At 44.5% G+C, this 24,468-nt stretch overlaps 1 protein-coding gene across 1 annotated transcript; it reads left to right on the top strand.

Moving 5' to 3' along the window:
• Positions 1-3,041: 3,041 nt before the first annotated feature.
• Positions 3,042-4,955, top strand: LOC311135857 (vacuolar protein sorting-associated protein 26B-A-like; the record flags this gene model as incomplete). Its single annotated transcript, XM_084169880.1, has 5 exons — positions 3,042-3,052; positions 3,235-3,399; positions 3,850-4,025; positions 4,309-4,451; positions 4,821-4,955. 5 exons carry the CDS (start codon positions 3,042-3,044, stop codon positions 4,953-4,955), a joined length of 630 nt encoding a protein of 209 aa, XP_084026006.1.
• Between the last annotated feature and the right edge of the window lie 19,513 nt (positions 4,956-24,468).

Genomic DNA, 24,468 nt, shown 5'->3' with positions numbered 1-24,468 from the left:
TCCATCTCCACCTCAGTGTCCAGCTGGGCTGCGGTACGTGCCTGCTCTTATCTGTGATCGGCTGATCTTCTGGGCACACACGTCACCCTCCTTTGGTCAACCAGGTATCGGTCGTACAGTGCGCTGCCTGATCGGAAAGTACTGGTGGCTTACCTTGGCTAAGGACGTGAGGGTGTACGTCTCCTCCTGCTTGGTGTGCGCCCAGAGTAAGTCCCCTAGGCACCTCCCAGCGGGTAAGTTACAACATTTACCAGTTCCACAACGACCATGGTCTCACCTTAGTGTTGATTTCTTGACTGATCTTCTCCTCTCCCAAGGTAACACCACCATCCTGGTCGTTGTGGACTGCTTCTCCAAGTCCTGCCGCTTCCTTCCTCTGCCCAGTCTCCCGACAGCCCTGCAGACTGCGGAGGCCCTGTTTACTCACGTCTTCCGGCACTACGGGGTGCCAGAGGATATAGTGTCTGACCGAGGTCCCCAGTTCACATCCAAGGTTTGGAAGGCGTTCATGGAACGTCTGGGGGTCTCGGTCAGCCTGACCTCTGGGTTCCACCCCGAGTCAAATGGGCAGGTGGAACAGGTAAATCAGGATGTGGGTAGGTTCCTGCGGTCCTACTGCCAGGACCGGCTGGGGGAGTGGTCGGTGTTCTTGCCATGGGCAGAATATGCCCAGAATTCTCTCCGCCACTCCTCTACTAACCTAACGCCATTCCAATGTGTTTTAGGTTACCAACCGGTTCTGGCACCGTGGCACCAGAGCCAGACCGAGGCTCCTGCGGTGGATGACTGGTTTCGGCGCGCGGAAGAGACGTGGGACGCTGCCCACGTTCACCTCCAGTGCGCCGTGCGTCATCAGAAGGCCAACGCTGACCATCACCGCAGTGAGGCCCCGGTCTTCGTACCGGGGGATCGGGTCTGGCTCTCGACCCGGAATCTGCCCCTCCACCTGCCCTGCCGGAAGCTGAGCCCGCGGTTTGTGGGGCCGTTCAAAGTCCTGAGGAGAATCAACGAGGTCACGTATAGGTTATTACTTCCCCCTGATTACCGTATTAACCCCTCGTTTCATGTGTCTCTCTTCAGGCCGGTGGTGGTTGGTCCGCTCCAGGAGTCTGAGGTGCGGGAGGTTCCTCCACCTCCTCTGGACATCGAGGGGGCCCCGGCGTACTCTGTCCATTCCATTCTGGATTCGAGGCGTCGGGTGGGGGGCCTTCAGTACCCCTCGTGGAGTGGGAAGGGTACGGTCCGGAGGAACAGTGCTGGGTCCCGGTGAGGGAATCCTCGATCCCTCCCTGTTGCGGGATTTCCACCGTCGCCATCCGGCTCACCCTGCTCCACGTCCTCCTGGCCGTCCCCGAGGCCAGGGTCGGCGAGCTGCTGGAGCTGTGCGTCAAGGGGCGGGGGGGGGGGGGGGGGGGGGGGTACTGTCACGACTTCCACCGATGCTGACTCCCCTCCTTGTCCAGGCAGGCTTCGGCGCTCGTCGTCACCGGCTTAATAACCACTGCCGCTCCTATATTCATCATTCCATTTGTCTTGTCTTGTCATTACACACACCTGGTTCTTATCCCCTCGTTAGTCCGTGTATAAGTGTTCCCTCTGCCCCCTTGTCCTTGTGGGTGATTGTTTAATTGTGAGAGTAGTGTAGCTCGGTGGAGCTACTCCTACCATTTTGTTGCCAGGGTAGCTATTTCCCCTGTGCCTATGTATTGTTGGATCTACCGTTACAGTGTATTGCCAGGGATGACAGTTTCCCCTGTGCTTGTTTCGTTTGTCGCTATTCCAGCGCATTTGTGTGTAAAGACGGAATAAACTCTGTATTCGGTGATTACCCTCCTGCGCCTGACTCCTTCCGTCACACTCATCACATTGTGGGGACACTGTGTTGAGGATCAGCGAAGTGGAGGTGTTGTTTCCTACCTTCACCACCTGGGGGTGGCCCGTCAGGAAGTCCAGGACCCAGTTGCACAGGGCGGGGTTCATACCCAGGGCCCCGAGCTTAATGATGAGCTCGGAGGGTACTATGGTGTTGAATGCTGAGCTATAGTCAATGAACAGCATTCTTACATAGGTATTCCTCTTGTCCAGATGGGATAGGGCAGTGTGCAGTACGATGGCGATTGCATCGTCTGTGGATCTATTGGGGCGGTATGCAAATTGAAGTGGTTCTAGGGTGTCAGGTAAGGTAGAGGTGATATGATCCTTAACTAGCCTCTCAAAGCACTTCATGCTGACAGAAGTGAGTGCTACAGGGCGATAGTCAGTTCAGTTACCTTTGCTTTCTTGGGTACAGGAACAATGGTGGACATCTTGAAGCAAGTGGGGACAGCAGACTGGGATAGGGAGAGATTGAATACGTCCGTAAACACTCCAGCCAGCTGGTCTGCGAATGCTCTGAGGACGCGGCTAGGGATGCCGTCTGGGCCGGCAGCCTTGTGAGGGTTAACACTTAAATGTCTTACTCACATCGGCCACGGAGAACGAGAGCAAGTCCTTTGGAGCGGGCCGCGTCGGTGGCACTGTGTTATCCTCAAATGTACAATGTGCAGGGATACTGGAATATTTGAGGTAGATATGTACATGTAGGCGGGATTAGAAGAAAGTGACTGGTAGCAGGATAAATAATAAGTGTAAACAGTGCTGAAAAGTGACTGGTTGCAGGAATATATAAATATTTATGGTAATATACTAGTGTAAACAGGAGTAATAGTGACAGTAGCAGGATAAATAGATATGTACTAATGGTAATGGCAATCAATGAACAGCAGCATAGTGGTAGTAATAAATCTAATCAATAGTAATTTTAGCAGCAGGGTAGTTGTGAGGGGGAGCAGTAGTTGTTTGCCATAATTCAATGACTTACAGTCACTGTGCTAACGCTACTTAGCATTGGCTCGTGAAACTACCTCTTAACTTCCTTCATACTGGACACAGAGACATAAAAATTGTATCCACGAGTTCATCTGACTCTGGGAATGTAGATAAAAGGCCTCATTGTCAAAATCCCGAAGTATCCCTTTAAGAGTCTGTTGTTCTTAGCCACGATGCATTTACAGTAATATCAAGGCACAGACTTCACTTGATTTCTACTATGTCTCACCAACTATTTGTGGTCTTTATTAAGAGAATGTGACTCCTATCAGCGTTATTGGAGACCTTCTGAATAGTTTTTTATACATCATGCATTTATACCCAATAGATTAGTTGATATTCTGCCTCTTCTCTTTCATATTGCAGTAACTTTCTGAGGGCAACTGTAAGCCGGAGACTGAACGACATCAGTAAAGGAATTGACATTGTCGTGCACATGCTCAGTATGTACCCAGAACTCAACTCGTCGATCAAGATGAAAGTGGGAATCGAAGACTGCCTACACATCGAGTTTGAGTACAACAAGTCCAAGTATAACTCTGTTACCATGGTTTATCATATTTGAAATAAATTGATTGGAAGGCTTGCGATATTCCTGTTTTTGAATGGTGGGCGAGATAACAGAGCTTTAGTGAAACTTCAGTCTCCCTGGTTGAACTTCCCTAAACTCCCATGATAATAGCGTTGTTATATCATATGATTTGTGAGGAAAAACCACCTGAACATAATAGAACATTTGAAGTAGCTTGTGTCGCAATACTATATAAACACTGACCGGTTTGAGGGGAGTGAAACATTGTCATAGTTCTTGTTATTATGACAAAACTTCTGTCAGTACTGATTATTAGCATTTGATGGAAGTGGCTAGTTAAACAAAACCAGCTTGGTTTTCAGTCTCTCCTTGTCCATAGACTGCTTTCAAGGTAAGGATAATAATATGTAAATATGTCATTTTAGCTGTGAACTATCATTTTAACGCAGGTACCACCTAAAATATGTAATTGTGGGGAAGATTTACTTCCTGTTGGTACGGATCAAGATCAGACACATGGAGATTGACATCATCAAGCGAGAGACGACTAGCACGGGCCCAAATGTGTACCATGATAACGACATCATAGCCAAGTATGAGATTATGGACGGAGCACCAGTGAGAGGTGAGTGGCATTGACAACCAGTGGAGGCTGGTGGAAGGGGAAATCTGAGGACGGGCTCATTGTTATGGCTAGAATGGAACTGTATGTTTGATCATTTTCCATTCACTTCATTCCAGCCATTACAATGAGCCCGTCCTGCGGTTTCTCCTTCTACCAGCCTGCACGGTTGACAAGGCTGGATTTACACAAATGCTGGGCATGGGACATGGACTAAAAGCGTCTGACAACATTTTGGGATTTTACAGTGAACTATCACTTTAATAATATGGGTTTTGTCTTTCAGGGGAGTCCATCCCTATTCGACTATTTCTGGCTGGCAATGAGATCACTCCTACGATGAGGGACATCAACAAGAAGTACTCTGTGCGGTACTACCTCAACCTGGTGCTCATAGACGAGGAGGAGAGGCGTTACTTCAAACAGCAGGTACATGCAGTTAATTTGTGGTACATCTCAATAGTCAAGGTCAGCACATTGTTCATTTCAACTCTGTGCATGAGTGCTGTGTAACAGTAGGGCTCTAACAATACATTGATTTGTATTATGGATGTGAAGAAAGGAAACCAAATAGAGGTCCTATCATACCTGTATCACACCATACTGAATCGTAACATGAGTTGTACATCACTATATACTAGTTGGCTGTGTGTTACCTGGGATGTGTTGATTAGCACAACAAAAAAGTAATATTGAACATTCTTACTGGACAGGTCCAGGTAGTCTCTCCCTGTTTCTTTCTGTTTTTGTCCATTTGGTGCCTCATTAACACGACCCTGTTTTGTAGCCTTGTTCTAGGAGATCCCTCTGTGGAGGAGGGGGGGCGTAGTGAGGAAGAGCATGTCCCACCAAGCGGCCATCGCCTCGCAGTGCTTAGAGGGCTCGTCCAGTGAAGAGAAAGCCCTTGGTCATGCCCAGGCTAAGGAACAGTAGCTAAGCCCCAGCATAGCCAACAATCCATCGCTTCGTACAGGTTTGTGTCTGTTTGTGTGTGTGTGTGTGCGCACTATGTTGTGTACATGTCTGTGAATCTATGACTGTGAGAAAGAATGCATGTATTTTCACTGCATCTATGAATGTGTGTGTGCTCGTCAGGTCATCTATGAATGAGAGCATGTGCGTGTGTGATGTACAATATGTGAACGGCAGCCATTTTAGTCATATATTTCTAACCTCGCCCCTTTCAACGTCGCCATCTCATCAACAACACTGATGATGTCACTTTCTCCAACAACTGCAGCTGAAAAGGGATGAAAAATGTCACTTTATAATTCAATGTTTGAAGAAATAATGCATTCTCATGGTATATTTTATTAACTTTGAGCCAGGTTTTTCTGCTGTACTGATTATTGTAATGTACTTTTTTCTGCCCTTTGAATTCGTGATAGTTCTGAACTCAAAGCAAGGGTAAAAACAGCTGCTGTTGAGAAACCTTCTTTATGGCATCTCTTAATGAGTACTTGGCTTTGGCAGTTGGACTACTCACTCTGCCCCTACACAGATGGTAACGCGCCGCCGCAACCTTCGCTCTCTCTCTCCCACTACTCTCTCCTCTTCCATCCTATCATCTCTTCCCTCTGCTCAATCCTTCTCCCTCCAATCTCCTGATTCTGCCTCCTCAACCCTCCTCTCCTCCCTTTCTGCATCATTTGACTCCCTGTGTCCCCTATCCTCCCGGCCGGCTCGGTCCTCCCCTCCAGCTCCGTGGCTTGATGACTCATTGCGAGCTCACAGAACAGAGCTCCGGGCAGCGGAGCGGAAATGGAAGAAAACTCAACTCCCTGCCGACCTGACATCTTTTCACTCCCTCCTCTCTACATTTTCTTCATCTGTTTCTGCTGCTAAGGCCACTTTCTACCACTCTAAATTCCAAGCATCTGCCTCTAACCCTAGGAAGCTCTTTGCCACATTCTCCTCACTGCTGAATCCTCCCCCCCACCCCCCCCCCCCCCCTCCTCCCTCTCTGTGGATGACTTCGTCAACCACTTTGAAAAGAAGGTTGACGACATCCGATCCTCGTTTGTTAAGTCTAATGACACTGCTGGTCCTGCTCACACTGCCCTACCCTATGCTTTGACTTCTTTCTCCCCTCTCTCTCCAGATAAAATCTTGCGACTAGTGACTGCAGGCCGCCCAACAACCTGCCCGCTTGACCCCATCCCCTCCTCTCTTCTCCAGACCATCTCCGGTGACCTTCTCCCCTACCTCACCTCGCTGATCAACTCATCCTTGACCGCTGGCCATGTCCCTTCCGTCTTCAAGAGAGCGAGAGTTGCACCCCTTCTCAAAAAACCAACACTCGATCCCACTGATGTCAATAACTACAGACCAGTATCCCTTCTTTCTTTTCTTTCCAAAACTATTGAGCGTGCCGTCTTTAGCCAACTCTCTTGCTATCTCTCTCAGAATGACCTTCTTGATCCAAACCAGTCAGGTTTCAGGACTGGTCATTCAACTGAGACTGCTCTTCTCTGTGTCACGGAGGCTCTCCGCACTGCTAAAGCTAACTCTCTCTCCTCTGCTCTTGTCCTTCTAGACCTGTCTGCTGCCTTTGATACTGTGAACCATCAGATCCTCCTCTCCACCCTCTCCGAGCTGGGCATCTCCGGCGCGGCTCACTCCTGGATTGCGTCCTACCTGACCGGTCGCTCCTACCAAGTGGCGTGGCGAGAAGCTGTCTCCGCACCACGTGCTCTCACCACTGGTGTCCCCCAGGGCTCAGTTCTAGGCCCTCTCCTTTTCTCCCTATACACCAAGTCACTTGGCTCTGTCATATCCTCACATGGCCTCTCCTATCATTGCTACGCTGACGATACACAACTAATCTTCTCCTTTCCCCCTTCTGATAACCAGGTGGCGAATCGCATCTCTGCATGTCTGGCCGACATATCAGTATGGATGACGGATCACCACCTCAAGCTGAACCCTGGCAAGACGGAGCTGCTCTTCCTCCCGGGGAAGGACTGCCCGTTCCATGATCTCGCCATCACGGTTGACAACTCCGTTGTGTCCTCCTCCCAGAGTGCGAAGAGCCTTGGCGTGACCCTGGACAACACCCTGTCGTTCTCCGCTAACATCAAGGCGGTGACCCGATCCTGCAGGTTCATGCTCTACAACATTCGGAGAGTACGACCCTGCCTTACACAGGAAGCGGCACAGGTCCTAATCCAGGCACTTGTCATCTCCCGTCTGGATTACTGCAACTCGCTGTTGGCTGGGCTCCCTGCCTGTGCCATTAAACCCCTACAACTCATCCAGAATGCCGCAGCCCGTCTGGTGTTCAACCTTCCCAAGTTCTCTCACGTCACCCCCCTCCTCCGCACACTCCACTGGCTTCCAGTTGAAGCTCGCATCCGTTACAAGACCATGGTGCTTGCCTATGGAGCAGTGAGGGGAACGGCACCTCCGTACCTTCAGGCTCTGATCAGTCCCTACATCCAAACGAGGGCATTGCGTTCATCCACCTCTGGCCTGCTGGCTCCCCTTCCTCTGCGGAAGCATAGTTTCCGCTCAGCCCAGTCAAAACTGTTCGCTGCTCTGGCACCCCAATGGTGGAACAAGCTCCCTCACGACGCCAGGACAGCGGAGTCACTCACCACCTTCCGGAGACATTTGAAACCCCACCTCTTTAAGGAATACCTGGGATAGGATGAAATAATCCTTCTAGCCCCCCCCCCCCCCCCCCCCCCCCAAAAAAAATAAATAAAAATAACCCACTGGCTATAGGGTGAATGCACCAATTTGTAAGTCGCTCTGGATAAGAGCGTCTGCTAAATGACTTAAATGTAATGTAAATGACTCAATGGACATGCAAGACCTCTTAAGGCCTGGTTACACCTTGCATTAACATGTGGTCATCATCCGATCAACTGTAGCTCAGTTGGTAGAGCATGGCGCTTGCAACGCCAGGGTTGTGGGTTTGTTTCCCACGTGGGGCCAGTATGAAAATGTATGCACTCACTAACTGTAAGTTGCTCTGGATAAGAGCGTCTGCTAAATGACTAAAAATGTAAAAATGTAAATGATCAGATCACTATCTGATCAAGGTCTGTGGCGTACCCACATGGCATTAAAATTGGTCTCTTATCCGTCCACTGGATGTGGACACTGGACGCATGTTAGTGCAAGGTATAAACATGGCTTTAAAATCAGAATGCAAAATGTATTTTTTATCAATCGAAATGTCATGCAACTTTAGATGCACACCAGCTTAGGGAAAATGGCATTTGAATTGTCAAACAAATTATTTGAATAAAACATTTCATTCCATTTGAATTCCATTCTATCATCAAACTTAACATTACATTCCAAGCTTTGTGTCATTATCGGTAGATGCAAACATAAAAGGTTTATTATTATTTTATTTTATTTCTTTATGTATTTGATCTTTTATCACCATTATACATGTTCTTGGTTTGTCTAGGTGGCTTATGTCCATTAACATTGGGCGAGTTCGTTTTGCATGGCCGAGTGTGGTGACACTAATGGTTTCTCGGAACTGATGGCTTCTACGGTTGCGTTAGGATAGTTAACATAACAGGTTAGGATAATTAATGTAACGAGTTAGCGGCAGGTAGCCTAGCGGCTAAGACTGTTGGGCCAGTAACTGAAAGGTCGCTGGTTCGAATCCCCGAGCCGACTAGTTGAAAAATCCCTGTGCCCTTGAGCAAGGCATTTAACCCTAATTGCTCCTGTAAGTCTCTCTGGATAAGAGCGTCGGCTAAATGACTAAAATGTTAGGAGAATTAGGTGGTTAGGAAAAGGGTTAGGCTTAGCCAAAATGTGGTACTCCATCTAACCGTAGAAGCCATCAGTTCCGAGAAACCATCAGTATCACCTCCCCGGGTAGGCAGAGTTTTCTAATTTTAGACCATTCCATTGGTCCTGATGAAATCACCACCCACCCAAAACAAACTCCCCCACTACTACTGCTGGTAATACAAGTGTGGCAGATTTTGGTGTAACCTTTCCAACTGATGAACTGAATATAAGATCAATTTAATACCATTCTTTTTTATTTGTAATAGATCCACATTTTGCTAAATCAGTCTCAGTTTTCTGTCTGTAATTGGTTTGAAAAGTACTTAGAAAACATTACCAGCATTAGTTCACTTTGTGCCTAATGGTTAATTGCCAGATGGTTCTAGTTCAATTATAGAAACATCATCACAGCTTATTTTTCCTGTAATCTCCAACCATTTTACACCAGGTACTTGACTTCCGGTGTGAATGCACTGAAGTCCTCATAACGTGTGCCTTCACTGTAGGGCACTGTAATATTGATTGGGAAAAATATGAAGAAACAAAGAATGTGTCAGAGTATGCTTAGTCTTTTGGAATGGTGTTTTGTATTATGCTCTTACTAGACTTCAGATTCAATCAGATTCACGCTAGCCGACTCCTGCATAGCTGTTGTTTTTAAGGTGTCGGAGGTGGAACTGGGTTAGAGCTGTCAAATCCACAAGCGTCTCCCGGGATTATACCTATCGTGGACATTGCCATTGGCTGCACATAGTCACATTAGTATAAATCCCATGCAGCCGTATATTCTCATTCTGAACTTCTAGCACGAGTGGGATGGGTGTGGTTTCGTGACGACGACCACATTAGCAGTTGGTCACCAACTGACATATTACTTAAATAAAAACAATGATCTGCCATGCGGGTACTGGTTATCGCGGGTTAATCCTGAAGTGAATGAATCTTCATGAATTTTACAACCCTTTTTGGGCACCTGATAAATTAATTGAAACTGTATTGTCCATAGACATGTGGGTTCATTAAATCCTATGGACTGGGCTACAGCGTCTTTAAAAGTGCTATAAAACTCCCATGTATTATAATTATTACTGCTGTTTCTCAATGCGAGCTTCATTTGTAGCTAGATTTACTTGATAGTGTCCCCGAGTCTTAAAGGTAACACTATGTATGGGTTCCAAATGGCACGCTATTCCCTATGTAGTGCACTATTTTTGACCAGGGCCCATGGGGCAGTGCACTATATAGGGAATAAAGTACCATTTGGGACAGAACCTATGAATCTGTAAACACTTTAAAGGGGCACTTCTCTACTTTTTATCAGCATACTGTATTCGGGTTAAAAAGTGGTGAAGTATCCCTTTAACCTTCCATAACCTGGCTTGTCACTTTTGGTGTGAAACGCCAGTTAGTAGATATTGCAAATTATCACTGTGTATCATTTGAGAGATTAACACTTTGCTTTGCAATAGGTTCAATTTCCGAATGTGCTTTATCAATGCTAAACAAAGGTTCTTAAACATATTAGAGAATGATGGATTTAATTCAAAATGACTGAAAAGAAATGTACATAGATCAAAAATAAATATATCAACAAAGTCATCATACCAACCTTTTTAAAGCTACAATCTGCAATTCCAAAAACAACATAATATCCATCCTGCCGCTTATTGGCCTACACACAATACCCCATAATGTCAAATTGGAATTATGTTTTTCGAAAATTGTACTAATTAATAAAAAATGAAAAACTGAAATGTCTTGAGTTAAGTATTCAACCCCTTTGTTATGGCAACCCTAAATAAGTTCAGGAGTAAACATTTGCTTAACAAGTCCCATAATAAGTTGCACGGACTCACTCTGTGTACAATAATAGTGTTTCACATTTTTGAATGACTATCAGTTGGTAGAGCATGGCGCTTGCAACGCCAGGGTTGTGGGTTCGATTCCCACAGGGGGCCAGTATATAAATAAAAAAATAATGTATGCACTAACTGTAAAGTCGCTCTGGATAAGAGCGTCTGCTAAATAACTAAAATGTAAAATGTAAATCTCTGTACCCCACACATTCAATTATCTGTAAGGTCCCTCATTCTTGCAGTGAATTTCAAACACAGATTAAACCACAAAGACCAGGGAGGTTTTCCAATGCCTCTCAAAGAAGGGCACCTATTGGTAGATGGTTAAAACATTTTAAAAGCAGACATTGCATATCCCTTTGAGCATGGTGAAGTTATTAATTACACAGGCGTCCTTCCTAACTCAGTTGCCGGAGAGGAATGAAACCGCTCAGGAAATTCACCATGAGGCCAATGGTGACTTTAAAACAGTTAGAGAGTTTAATGGCTGTGATAGGAGAAAACTGAGGATGGATCAACAATATTGTAGTTACTCCACAATACTAACTTAATTGACAGGAAGCCTATACAGATTAAAAATATTCCAAAACAAAAAGTTATCTTTTAGTTGTATTTTGTGTTTCTGTATTTGAAAATATTTATCTGATTTAAAAGAGAGCCTAAAATTCAGTCATGTTTTTATTAAATGCCTGGCTTGCTCCTCTCATGATGTGAAGCACAAACATGATCACTAGGGGGCAGGCTTGCATGCACTCATTGTTAGATAGACCTTACTCTCATATTTCTGTAATATCTTTCCACCCATTCAAACACAGAGGATGCAAGTAGTCCAGGTAGCTCCCTCTCATCTCCTTCATCTGTAATGAGGAAAGCTGGTGAAAGCAAATATTTCCACATATCCTGTGACTCCAAATTAGTATAAAGGAAGAAAAGGAGACAAGCAAAGAAAGCCACTGTTTAAGATGCACCCTAAAGTGCATGCATTGCACTGTAAGTGAGCGTCCTTAGTCCTGACAGAGGCTGGTTGCTAGAGGAGATGGACAGTTTATTCTAAAAGGTTGCTGATGGAACACTAGTCAGTCAGTGGCAGCCTTCTAACTCATCCATGCTAAGGCTATTGGTACTAATTGAGCAGCAAATGCTGCTGACCGATGCATTTTGATCAGTTGAGGAATGAAGTCATGGGGAAAAAGTGTACTGTGTTCTTCAGGCAAAGCCCACTTATCCACCGGCCTGTTGAGCTACACACTATTAGACTACGTTCCACCCCAGAAACTTGAACTGCAGCCACATTGACACATTCTTAACGTTGGAAACCAACAGTGGATGTGTATGGTCTTCCCTGTATTCGATTGCACATTAGGGTTCTCCCTATTCAATCAAAACTGCTATCCAGGTGTTGCCGGCAATGTAGACAAAAAGGATTTGCTCTACTAGAAAGGCCCAAAAAAGGACAATAGGCCAACTATTTATATTTTGTTGCATTACAACCTGTAATTTAAATGGATTTTTATTTGGATTTCATGTAATGGACATACACAAAATAGTCAAAATTGGTGAAGTGAAATGAAAAAAATAACTTGTTTCAAAAAATGCAAAAAAATGAATAACGCAAAAGTGGTGAGTGCATATGTATTCACCCCCTTTGCTATGAAGCCCCTAAATAAGATCTGGTGCAACCAATTACCTTCAGAAGTCACATAATTACTTAAATAAAGTCCACCTGTGTGCAATCTAAGTGTCACATGATCTGTCACATGGTCTCAGTATACATACACCTGTTCTGAAAGGCCCCAGAGTCTGCAACACCACTAAGCATGGGGCACCACCAAGCAAGCGGTACCATGAAGACCAAGGAGCTCTCCATACAGATCAGGGTTGGGTTATAAAAAAATATAAGAAACTTTGAACATCCCACGGAGCACCATTTTCATCGGATGTTTTTCATCGGCAGGGACTGGGAAACTGGTCAGAATTGAAGGAATGTTGGATGGCGCTAAATACAGGGAAATTCTTGAGGGAAACCTGTTTCAGTCTTCCAGAGATTTGAGACTGGGACGGAGGTTCACCTTCCAGCAGGACAATGACCCTAAGCATACTGCTAAAGCAACACTCGAGTGGTTTAAGGGGAAACATTTCAATGTCTTGGAATGGCCTAGTCAAAGCCCAGACCTCAATCCAATTGAGAATCTGTGGTATGACTTAAAGATTGCTGTACACCAGCGGAACCATCCAACTTGAAGGAGCTGGAGCAGTTTTGCCTTGAAGAATGGGCAAAAATCCCAGTGGCTAGATGTGCCAAGCTTATAGAGACATACCCCAAGAGACTTGCAGCTGTAATTGCTGCAAAAGGTGGCTCTACAAAGTACTGACTTTGGGGGGTTGAATAGTTATGCATGCTCAAGTTTTCTGTTTTTTTGTCTTATTTCCATGGCATCTTCAAAGTGGTAGGCATGTTGTGTAAATCAAATGATACAAACCCCCCAAAAATCCATTTTAATTCCAGGTTGTAAGGCAACAAAATAGGAAAAAGGGTAATGCATTTCTAGATGGTAAAGCTCCTTGAGTTTTATGGTTTGTTTGATTTTACGTTATGCAGCTGACACATTTTAGAGGAACTGTGGCTCCCTCGTCTCGCAACCACGGCAACCACCTCTAGTGCAAAGCTCAGCTGTGCGAGCCAGGTTTCCATGGTAACGGGGATCTCTGTCAGAAGTGCTGGGGGGGGGGGGGGGGGTTGAGGCTGATAATGGAGAGTAATTACGTTGTTGGTCAGTGTTGATTCCACATGAGAACCATGAATCAAATATCATCGAAGAACATGCGGTGTGTGAGCTGAATCCTGGACAATGAATATAGAACCGTCCTGTCACATCAATAATGTAACAGCTGGATATTTTATAATGACATAAGACACTATCCACTCCACAGTTAGTCCTGTAAAATCCTATTTTTACCAAAGATTGGTAATATATTGACAGTAATAGACATTTTCTCACACAAAATAGACATATCTTGCCCCTCAAACTGCTTAAGTGTGGAGCCCTCTAATGGAAGAATTACACGATTTAAACGTGTAATGAGTCTGTCTGTCTGTATGATGTCGTGCCTCACACACCCCCTTCTACCGCAGCAGGTGGGCACAGTGCCTCCTGAGTGATGATGTCATTTCTGCCATTGAGCATGGCAGAGTTCCCACTCTCTCTCTTACACTCTCAGTTCTGCATGGTTCCAACCACTCACACCCTTTTGCTCCTTCTCTTCTTTGCTCTCTCTCTCTCTCTCTCTCTCTCTCTCTCTCTCTCTCTCTCTCTCTCTCTCTCTCTCTCTCTCATGGTTCCTTTATCGCACTCATTTACACTCGCAAATCCGCTCTCTTCACACAAGACAGTTGTTGAAGGTTAAATTAGTGCCACTCATAACTCGCTGAGTTGCCATATATCAAAATGGCAATCATTTTGAAACGCTAAATACAATGGGTATCATAAGTATTCACCCCCCTTCAATGTTTTCACATTTTGTTGCGTTACAAAGTGGGATTGAAATAGATTTAATTGGGATTTTTTTGTCATTGATCTACACTAAATACTCCATAATGTCAAAGTGAAATGAAAATTCAACACATTTTTACAAATTAATAGTTTTTTAATAACTAAAACATAGTTGTTGCATAAGTATTCATCCCCTTTGTTTAGGCAAGCCTAAAGTAGTTCTGGAGTGAAATCTGGCTTAACAAATCACCTAATACAGTAAGTTACATGGACTCACTCTGTGTGAAATAATAGTGGTTGACATGATTTCTTAATGACTACCCCTTCCTCTGTCACCCCATACATACAACATCTGTAAGGTCCCTCAGACAAGTATAACATTTCAAGCCCAGATTCAACTACAAAGACCAGGGAGCTTTTCGAAAGCCTCATAAAGAAGGGCAGTGATTGGTAAATGGGTAACAATAACAAATCAGACATTGAATATCTCTTTAAGCATGGTCAAGTTAATAATTATGCTGTGGTGAACTATTAAACCACCCAGACACACCAAAGACAGTCATACAGTCATGCTCAGGGATGTCACCATGAGGCCATTGGTGAGTTCAATAGCTGTGATGGGAGAAAACTGAGGATGGATCGACAGCATTTTAGTGACTCCAAAATAATGACCTAAATGACAGAGTGAAAGGAAGAATACAAATGTACAGAATAAAAAGATTCCAAAACATGCATCCTGTATGCAACAAGGCACTAAAGTAATAATGAAAAAAAAAAAGAAACAAGGCTAAGGGATACACTTTTTGGTCTAAATGCAAAGCCTTATGTTTGGGGCAAGTCCAACAAAACACATAACTGAGTATCTGCCTCCTTATTTTCAAGCATGGTGGTGGCTGCATCATGGTATGGGTATGCTTGACATTGGCAAAGACTGGGGTGTTTTTCAGGATACAAAGAAATGGGATGGAGCTAAGCACAGGCAAAATCCTAGAAGAAAACCTGCTTCAGTCTGCTTTACACCAGACACTGGGAGAGGAATCCACCTTGCAGGACAATAAGCTACAACACAAGCCCAGATTTATGTTGAACTTGCTTACCAAGAAGACAGTGAATGTTCCTGAGTGGCCAAGTTACAGTTTTGACTTAAATCTATTTGAAAATCTATGGCAAAACTTGAAAATTGCTGTCTAGCAATGATCCCCAACACCTTGACAGACTGAATAATTTTGAAAAGAACAATGGGGAAATATTGCACAATCCATGTATGCAAAGCTCTTAGAAATTTTCCAAGAAAGACTAACAGCTGTAATCACTGCCAAATATGTCTCTAACATTGACTCAGGGGGGTGAATACGTATCTAATCAAGGTATTATTAGTGTTTTATTATTTTTTTAAATATTTTTTTGTGAGTACTTCCGTTTTGAGTGCTTCACTTCTCTGTGCTGCTGTGCTGTGCTGTTTGTTGCTGCTTGGCTACCTGCCAAACTTCACAGTTTTACTTTTTTAAAATCGTTTAATCAATCTTCATTTAACACATTTTACCAACGTCTTAGTTATTTTTATATTTAAATTTGTTCCTTGCTCTACTTTTTTCATTCAACTTTTTCACCCCGGACGCTTTATCTGGACATGGTTCAACAGGACCTCCACCAGCCGAAGCTAAGGAGTAACATTAACACTATGCCATCTAATTGCAGTCGCTGTACTCATAATATACAGGAAAACTATCACCTTATGCTGAGGATAGCCGTGCTGCAAGCCCAGCTTCAGATGCAATCGTTAGTGAAGGGCAATTTAAGTGTAGCAAAGGATGAAACATTGTCTGTGCCACCAGAAAGTACAGATAGTAGTATTGATCCCCTCGCACAGTCCCCGCAGCTGGACAATTTTCTCAAGGCTTCTGGAAAGAAATGCTGTCGGCATGCTCAATTGGTGTCGCTCATTCAGCCGACAGAAACCTTCAACCGGTTCTCCCCACTAAGCAACGAGTCAGAGTCAGAGGCCGAGCCTTCCCTCTCCTCCACCCGTTACGGGGTCTGAGCCACCGAAGCCTCCCACCATTAGCTCTGACAAATTGAAAACCCTAGTCATTGGAGACTCCATTACCCACAATATTAGACTTAAAAATAATCATTGAGCGATCATACACTGTTTACCAGGGGGCAGGGCTACCGACGTAAAGGCAAATCTGAAGATGGTGCTGGCTAAGGCAAAAACTGGCGAGTGTAGAGAGTATAGGGATATTGTTATCCACAACGGCACCAACGATGTTAGGATGAAACAGTCAGAGGTCACCAAGAGCAACATTTGTTTTTTTTCACCTTTATTTAACCAGGTAAGCCAGTTGAGAACAAGTTCTCATTTACAACTGCGACCTGGCCAAGATAAAGCAAAGCAGTGCGATAAAAACAACAACACAGAGTTACATATGGGGTAAACAAAACATAAAGTCAAAAATACAACAGAAAATATATATACAGTGTGTGCGAATGTAGTAAATTATGGAGGTAAGGCAATAAATAGGCCAGAGTGCAAAATAGTTACAATTTCGTATTAACACTAGAATGATAGATGTGCAAAATATGATGTGCAAATAGAGATACTGGGGTGCAAATTAGCAAAATAAATAACAATATGGGGATGAGGTAGTTGGATGGGCTAATTACAGATGGGCTGTGTACAGGTGCAGTGATCGATAAGCTGCTCGCTTAAAGTTAGTGAGGGAGATAAGAGTCTCCAGCTTCAGAGGTTTTTGCAGTTCGTTCCAGTCATTGGCAGCAGAGAACTGGAAGGAATGGCGGCCAAAGGAGGTGTTGGCTTTGGGGATGACCAGTGAGATATGCCTGCTGGAGCGCAGACTACAGGTGGGTGTTGCTATGGTGACCAGTGAGCTCAGATAAGACGGGGATTTGCCTAGCAGTGATTTATAGATGACCTGGAGCCAGTGGGTTTGGCGACGAATATGTAGTGAGGGCCAGCCAACAAGAGCGTACAGGTCACAATGGTGGGTAGTATATGGGGCTTCAGTGACAAAACGGATGGCACTGTGATAGACTACATCCAATTTGCTGAGTAGAGTGTTGGAGGCTATTTTGTAAATGACATCGCCGAAGTCAAGGATCGGTAGGATAGTCAGTTTTACGAGGGCATGTTTGGCAGCATGAGTGAAGGAGGCTTTGTTGCGAAATAGGAAGCCGATTCTAGATTTAACTTTGGATTGGAGATTCTTAATGTGAGTCTGGAAGGAGAGTTTACAGTCTAACCAGACACCTAGGTATTTGTAGTTGTCCACATACTCTAGGTCAGACCCGCCGAGAGTAGTGATTCTAGTCGGGTGGGTGGGTGCAAGCAGCGTTCGGTTGAAGAGCATGCATTTAGTTTTACTAGTGTTTAAGAGCAGTTGAAGGCTACGGAAGGAGTGTTGTATGGCGTTGAAGGTCGTTTGGCCAGGTTGAAGATGGCTGCGCAGTACTGTCTTTTATCGATCGCGGTTATAATATTGTTTAGGACCTTGAGCGTGGCTGAGGTGCATCCATGACCAGCTCGGAAACCGGATTGCATAGCGGAGAAGGTACGGTGGGATTCGAAATGGTCGGTGATCTGTTTGTTAACTTGGCTATCAAAAACGTTTGAAAGGCAGGGCAGGATGGATTTAGGTCTGTAACAGTTTGGATCTAGAGTTGAAGAGGGGGATGACCACGGCAGCTTTCCAATCTCTGGGGATCTCAGACGTTACCAAAGAGAAGTTGAACAGGCTAGTAATAGGGGTTGCGACAATTTCGGCAGCTTATTTTAGAAAGAAAGGGTCCAGATTGTCTAACCCAGCTGATTTGTAGGGGTCCAGATTTTTCAGCTCTTTCAGAACATCAGCTGTCTGAATTTGTGGGCAAGTTGCAGCGGAGGGTGCAAAGCTGGTGGCTGGGGTAGTGGTAGCCAGGTGGAAAGCATGGCCAGCCGTAGCAAAATGCTTGTTGAAATTCTCGATTATTGTAGATTTATCGGTGGTGACAGTGTTTCCTAGCCTCAGTGCAGTGGGCAGTTGGGAAAAGGTGCTCTTATTCTCCATGGACTTTACAGTGTCCCAAAACTTTTTGGAGTTAGTGCTACAGGATGCAAATTTCTGTTTGAAAAAGCTAGCCTTTGCTTTCCTAACTGATTGTGTATATTGGTTCCTGACTTCCCTGAAAAGTTGCATATCGCGGGGGCTGTTCAATGCTAATGCAGTACACCACAGGATGTTTTTGTGCTGGTCAAGGGCAGTCAAGTCTGAGGAGAACCAGGGGCTATATCTGTTCTTAGTTCTGATTTTTTTTTATGGGGCATGCTTATTTAAGATTGAGAGGAAAGCACTTTTAAAGAACAACCAGGCATCCTCTACTGACGGAATGAGGTCAATATCCATCCAGGATACCCGGGCCAGGTCAATTAGAAAGGACTGCTCGCTAAAGTGTTTTAGGGAGCGTTTGACAGTGACCGCGGACCCATTACGGACGCAGGCAATAAGTCAGTGATCGCTGAGATCCTGGTTGAAGACAGCTGAGGTGTATTTAGAGGGTACATTTGTCAGGATGATATCTATGAGGGTGCCCATGTTTACAGATTTTGGGTTGTACCTGGTAGGTTCGTTGATAATTTGTGTGAGATTGAGGGCATCAAGTTTAGATTGTAGGTTGGCCGGGGTGTTAAGCATATCCCAGTTTAGGTCACCAAGCAGTTCGAACTCTGGGGATAGATGGGGGGCAATCAGTTCACATATGGTGTCCAGGGCACAGCTCGGGGCTGAGGGGGGTCTGTAGCAAGTGGCAACAGTGAGAGACTTATTTCTGGAAAGGTGGATTTTTAGAAGTAGAAGCTCAAACTGTTTGGGCACAGACCTGGATAGTATGATAGAGCTCTGCAGGCTATCTCTACAGTAGATTGCAACCCCACACCCTTTGGCAGTTCTATCGAGACGGAAAATGTTGTAGTTGGGGATGGACATTTCTGAATTTTTGGTGGCCTTCCTAAACCAGGATTCAGACATCAGGGTTGGCGGAGTGTGCTAACGCAGTGAATAACTCAAACTTAGGGAGGAGGCTTCGGATGTTAGCGTGCAACAAACCAAGGCTTTTAAGGTTTTCAGAAGTCAACAAATGATAACGCCTAGGGAGTAGGAGTTATACTGGGGGCTACAGGGCCTGGGTTAACCTCTACATCACCAGAGGAACAGAGGAGGAGTAGAATAAGGATATGGCTAAAGGCTTTAAGCGTGTAACATAGCTTCAGCGTGTAAATTACCTAGAAATATGTGTCGGCATTGAGTAATTGTCTCTGGCCCCCTTCCAGTTAGGTTGAGAGTATCACAACTCAATCGCTGGTTGAAAACTGTTTTCTGCCCCTCCCAAAATATTGAATTTGTAGATAATTGGCCCACTTTCTGGAATTCACCCACAAACAGGACCAAGCCTGGCCTGCTGAGGAGTGAAGGACTCCATCCTAGCTGGAGGGGTGCTCTCATCTTATCTACCAACATAGACAGGGATCTAACTCCTCTAGCTCCACAATGAGATAGGGTGCAGGCCTGCCAGCTTAGTGGAGTCTGCCACTAGCACAGTCAGTGTAGTCAGCTCAGCTATCCCCACTGAGACCGTGACTGTTCCTCAATCTAGGTTGAGCAAAACTAAACATGGCAGTGTTCGCCTTAGCAATCTCACTGGAATAAAGACCTCCTCCATTCCTGTCATTATTGAAAGAGATTGTGATATCTCACATTTCTAAATAGGGCTACTTAATGTTAGATCCCTCACTTCCAAGACAGTTATGGTCAATGAACTAATCACTGATCATAATCTTGATGTGATTGGCCTGACTGAGACATGGCTTAAGCCTGATGAATTTACTGTGTTAAATGAGGCCTCTCCTCCTGGTTACACTAGTGACCATATCCCCCGCGCATCCCGCAAAGGCAGAGGTGTTGCTAACATTTACAATAGCAAATGTCAATTTACCCCCCCCCCCAAAAAAAATGACTGCGTTTTCATGATTTGAGCTTCTAGTCATGAAATCTATGCAGCCTACTTAATTATAGCTACTGTTTACAGGCCTCCTGGGCTGTATACAGAGTTCCTCACCGAGTTCCCTGAATTCCTATCGGACCTTGTAGTCATGGCAGATAATATTCACATTTTTGGTGACTTCAATATTCACATGGAAAAGTCCACAGACCTACTCCAAAAGAGCCATCATCGACTCAGTGGGTTTTGTCCAACATTTCTCCGGACCTACTCATTGCCACAGTCATACCGTGGATCTAGTTTTGTCCCGTGGAATAAATATTGTGGATCTAAATGTTTTTCCTCATAACCCTGGACTATCGGACCACCATCTCATTACGTTTGCAATCGCAACAAATAATCTGCTCAGACCCCAACCAAGGACCATCAAAAGCCGTGCTATAAATTCTCGGACAACCCAAAGACTCCTAGAGGCCCTTCCAGACTCACTCCACCTACTCAAGGACGTTGGAGTACAAAAATCAGTTAACGATCTAACTGAGGATCTAAATTGAACCTTGCGTAATACCCTAGATGCAGTCGCACCCCTAAAAACAAGAAACATTTGTCACAACAAACTAGCTCCCTGGTATACAGAAAATACCAGAGCCCTGAAGCAAGCTTCCAGAAAACTGGACCAGAAATGGCGCTCCACCAAACTGCTTCCTACTAGCTTGGATATAAAGTACAGCGCATTATCGAAGAGCCCTCACTGCTGCTCGATCATCCTATTATTCCAACCTAATTGAGGAGAATAAGAACAATCCAAAATTTATATTTGATACTGTCGCAAAGCTAACTAAAAAGCAGCATTCCCAAGAGAGGATGCCTTTCACTTCAGCAGTCATGAATTCATGAACTTCTTCGACGAAAAGATCATGATCATTAGAAAGCAAATTACGGACTCCTCTTTGAATCTGTGTATTTCTCCAAAGCTCAGCTGTCCTGAGTCTGCACAAAACTGCCAGGACCTAGGATCAATGGAGACACTCAAGTTTTTTAATCCTATATCGCTCAACACGTTCATGAAAATAGTCATGGCCTCTAAACCTTCAAGCTGCATACTGGACCCTATTCCAACTAAATTACTGAAAGAGCTACTTCCTGTGCTTGGCCCTCCTATGTTGAACATAATAAATGGCTCCCTATCCACTGGATGTGTACCAAACTCACTAAAAGTGGCAGTAATAAAGCCTCTCTTGAAAAAGCCAAACCTTGACCCAGAAAATGTAAAAAACTATCGGCCTATATCGAATCTCCCATTCCTCTCAAAATGTTTAGAAAAAGCTGTTGTGCAGCAACTCACTGCCTTCCTGAAGACCAGAAATGTATACGAAATGCTTCAGTCTGGTTTTAGACGCCATCATAGCACTGAGACTGCACTCGTTAAGGTGGTAAATGACCTTTTAATGGCGTCAGACTAAGGCTCTGTATCTGTCCTCGTGCTCCTAGACCTTAGTGCTGCTTTTGACACCATCGATCACCACATTCTTTTGGAGAGATTGGAAGCCTTAATTGGTCTACACAGACAAGTTCTTGCCTGCTTTAGATCTTATCTGATGGAAAGATATCAGTTCGTCTCTGTGGATGGTTTGTCCTCTGACAAAGAAATTGTACGTTTCGGTGTTCCTCAAGGTTCCATTTTAGGACCACTATTGTTTTCACTATATATTTTACCTCTTGGTGATGTCATTCGGAAACACAATGTTAACTTTCATTGCTATGCGGATGACACACAGCTGTACATTTCGATGAAACATGGTGAAGCCCCAAAATTGCCTACCCTGGAAGCCTGTGTTTCAGACATAAAGAGTGGATGGCGGCACATTTTTTACTTTTAAACTCGGACAAAACAGAGATGCTAGTTCTAGGTCCCAAGAAACAAAGAGATCTTCTGTTGGATCTGACAATTCATCTTGATGGTTGTACAGTCGTCTCAAAAAAATCTGTGAAGGACCTCTGCGTTACTCTGGACCCTGATCTCTCTTTTGACGAACATCTGAAGAATATTTCAAGGACAGCTTTTTTCCATCTTCGTAACATTGCAAAAATCAGAAACGTTTTGTCCAAAAATTATGCAGAAAAGTTAATCCATGCTTTGTCACTTCTAGATTAAACTACTGCAATGCTCTACTCTCCGGCTACCCAGATAAAGCACCAAATAAACTTCAGTTAGTGCTAAACACGGCTGCTAGAATCTTGACTAGAACCAAAAAAAATTATCATATTACTCCAGTGCTAGCCTCTCTACACTGGCTTCTTGTTAAGGCTAGGGCTGATTTCAAGGTTTTACTGCTAACCTACAAAGCATTACATGGGCTTGCTCCTACCTATCTCTCCAATTTGGTCCTGCCGTACATATCTACACGTACGCTACGGTCACAAGACGCAGGCCTCCTTATTGTCCCTAGAATTTCTAAGCAAACAGCTGGAAGCAGGGCTTTCTCCTATAGTGCTCCATTTTTATGAAATGGTCTGCCTATCCATGTGAGGGACGTAGACTCGGTCTCGACCTTTAAGTCTTTACTGAAGACTCATCTCATCAGTAGGTCCTATGATTTAGTGTAGTCTGGCCCAAGGGTGCGAAGGTGAACGGAAAGGCACTGGAGCGACAAACCGCCCTTGCTGTCTCTGCCTGGCCGGTTCCTGTCTCTCCATTGGGATTCTCTGCCTCTAATCCTATTACGGGAGCTGAGTCACTGGCTTACTGGTGCTTTCCATGCCGTTCCTAGGAGGGGAGCATCACTTGAGTGGGTTGTGTCACTGACATGATCTTCCTGTCCGGTTTGTCGCCCCCTCGGGCTTGTGCAGTGGAGGAGATCTTTGTGGGCTATACTCAGCCTTGTCTCAGGGTAGTAGGTTGGTGGTCTGTTGATATCACTCTGGTGGGGTGTGGGCTGTGCTTTGGCAAAGTGGGTGGGGTTATATCCTGCCTTGTTGGCCCTGTCCGGGGGTATCATCGGACGGGGCCACAATGTGTTTTTTCTCCTCTGAGAAAACCACAGCTGATTCAAAGGTGGTGTGGCAGATTTCAAAACGTCTTTGCAGTAGGATACACCTGAGTATCCTCCGCTGGAGGAGGCAATCGAGGAGAGGAGAAAACTCCTCCGTTCACCTACAGTATTAATGAATTGAGACTCTCCTTCATATGGTGACCACGGAGAAGAGGAGGACGGAGGAGTCGAGGGGAGGACGGATCTTTTTCCAATTGAGAGAAGGCCATAGTCTTCAGATTAATTTGTATTGATGTTTGGGTGTCATGGAGTTTGGAAATCTATTTGAACTTTCCTTCCTTTTGAAACAAGTATATTTATTATGTTCTGGGGTGTATTCATTAGTGCACACCAAAAAAACAAAAACGTTTTGCAACAACAATTATAATTTCTTATTGGTTTCTTATAAGTCCCTTTCCGTTTCGGTCTGTTTGTTTCAGTTTGGTTCCTAGTGAATACACCCCAGGTCATATCAGTGAAAGAAACTAAGATTTTCAAAATCTGACCACAAAGCGCATGAAATGTTGTTTAAAAATATATATATATTGCTCATATTTGTCAAGTGTCACATAAGTACACTGAGTCACACAATAAAAACTAATTGTCACTTGTATGACTTTGCCACAGTGGGTAGGGGAACATTGGAACTGTGTAACCTAAGCACTGGGTGACCATAACCATGTTCTGATCGGTAAATTACGGTGATGATGTTACGGCTTAGACACTCAGCTCCATAACATTACATCAACAGTCATCTACAAGACACATTGTGCATTAGCCCCATAACAGACTGACGCTAATCTGATATATATATTTTTTTCACCTTTATTTAACCAGGTAAGCCAGTTGAGAACAAGTTCTCATTTACAACTGCGACCTGGCCAAGATAAAGCAAAGCAGTGCGATAAAAACAACACAGAGTTACATATGGGGTAAAACAAAACATAAAGTCAAAAATACAACAGAAAATATATATACAGTGTGTGCAAATGTAGCAAGTTATGGAGGTAAGGCAATAAATAGGCTATAGTGCGAAATAATTACAATTAGTAATAACACTGGAATGATAGATGTGCAAGAGATGATGTGCAAATAGAGATACTGGGGTGCAAATGAGCAAAATAAATAACAATATGTGGATGAGGTAGTTGGGTGGGCTAATTTCAGATGGGCTGTGTATAGGTGCAGTGATCGGTAAGGTGCTCTGACAACTGATGCTTAAAGTTAGTGAGGGAGATAAGAGTCTCCAGCTTCAGAGATTTTTGCAATTCGTTCCAGTCATTGGCAGTAGAGAACTGGAAGGAATGGCGGC

This window comes from Coregonus lavaretus (assembly GCF_964263955.1).
Source record: "Coregonus lavaretus genome assembly, chromosome: 10".
Taxonomy (NCBI): domain Eukaryota; kingdom Metazoa; phylum Chordata; class Actinopteri; order Salmoniformes; family Salmonidae; genus Coregonus; species Coregonus lavaretus.
This window is presented reverse-complemented; position numbering and strand designations above follow the sequence as displayed.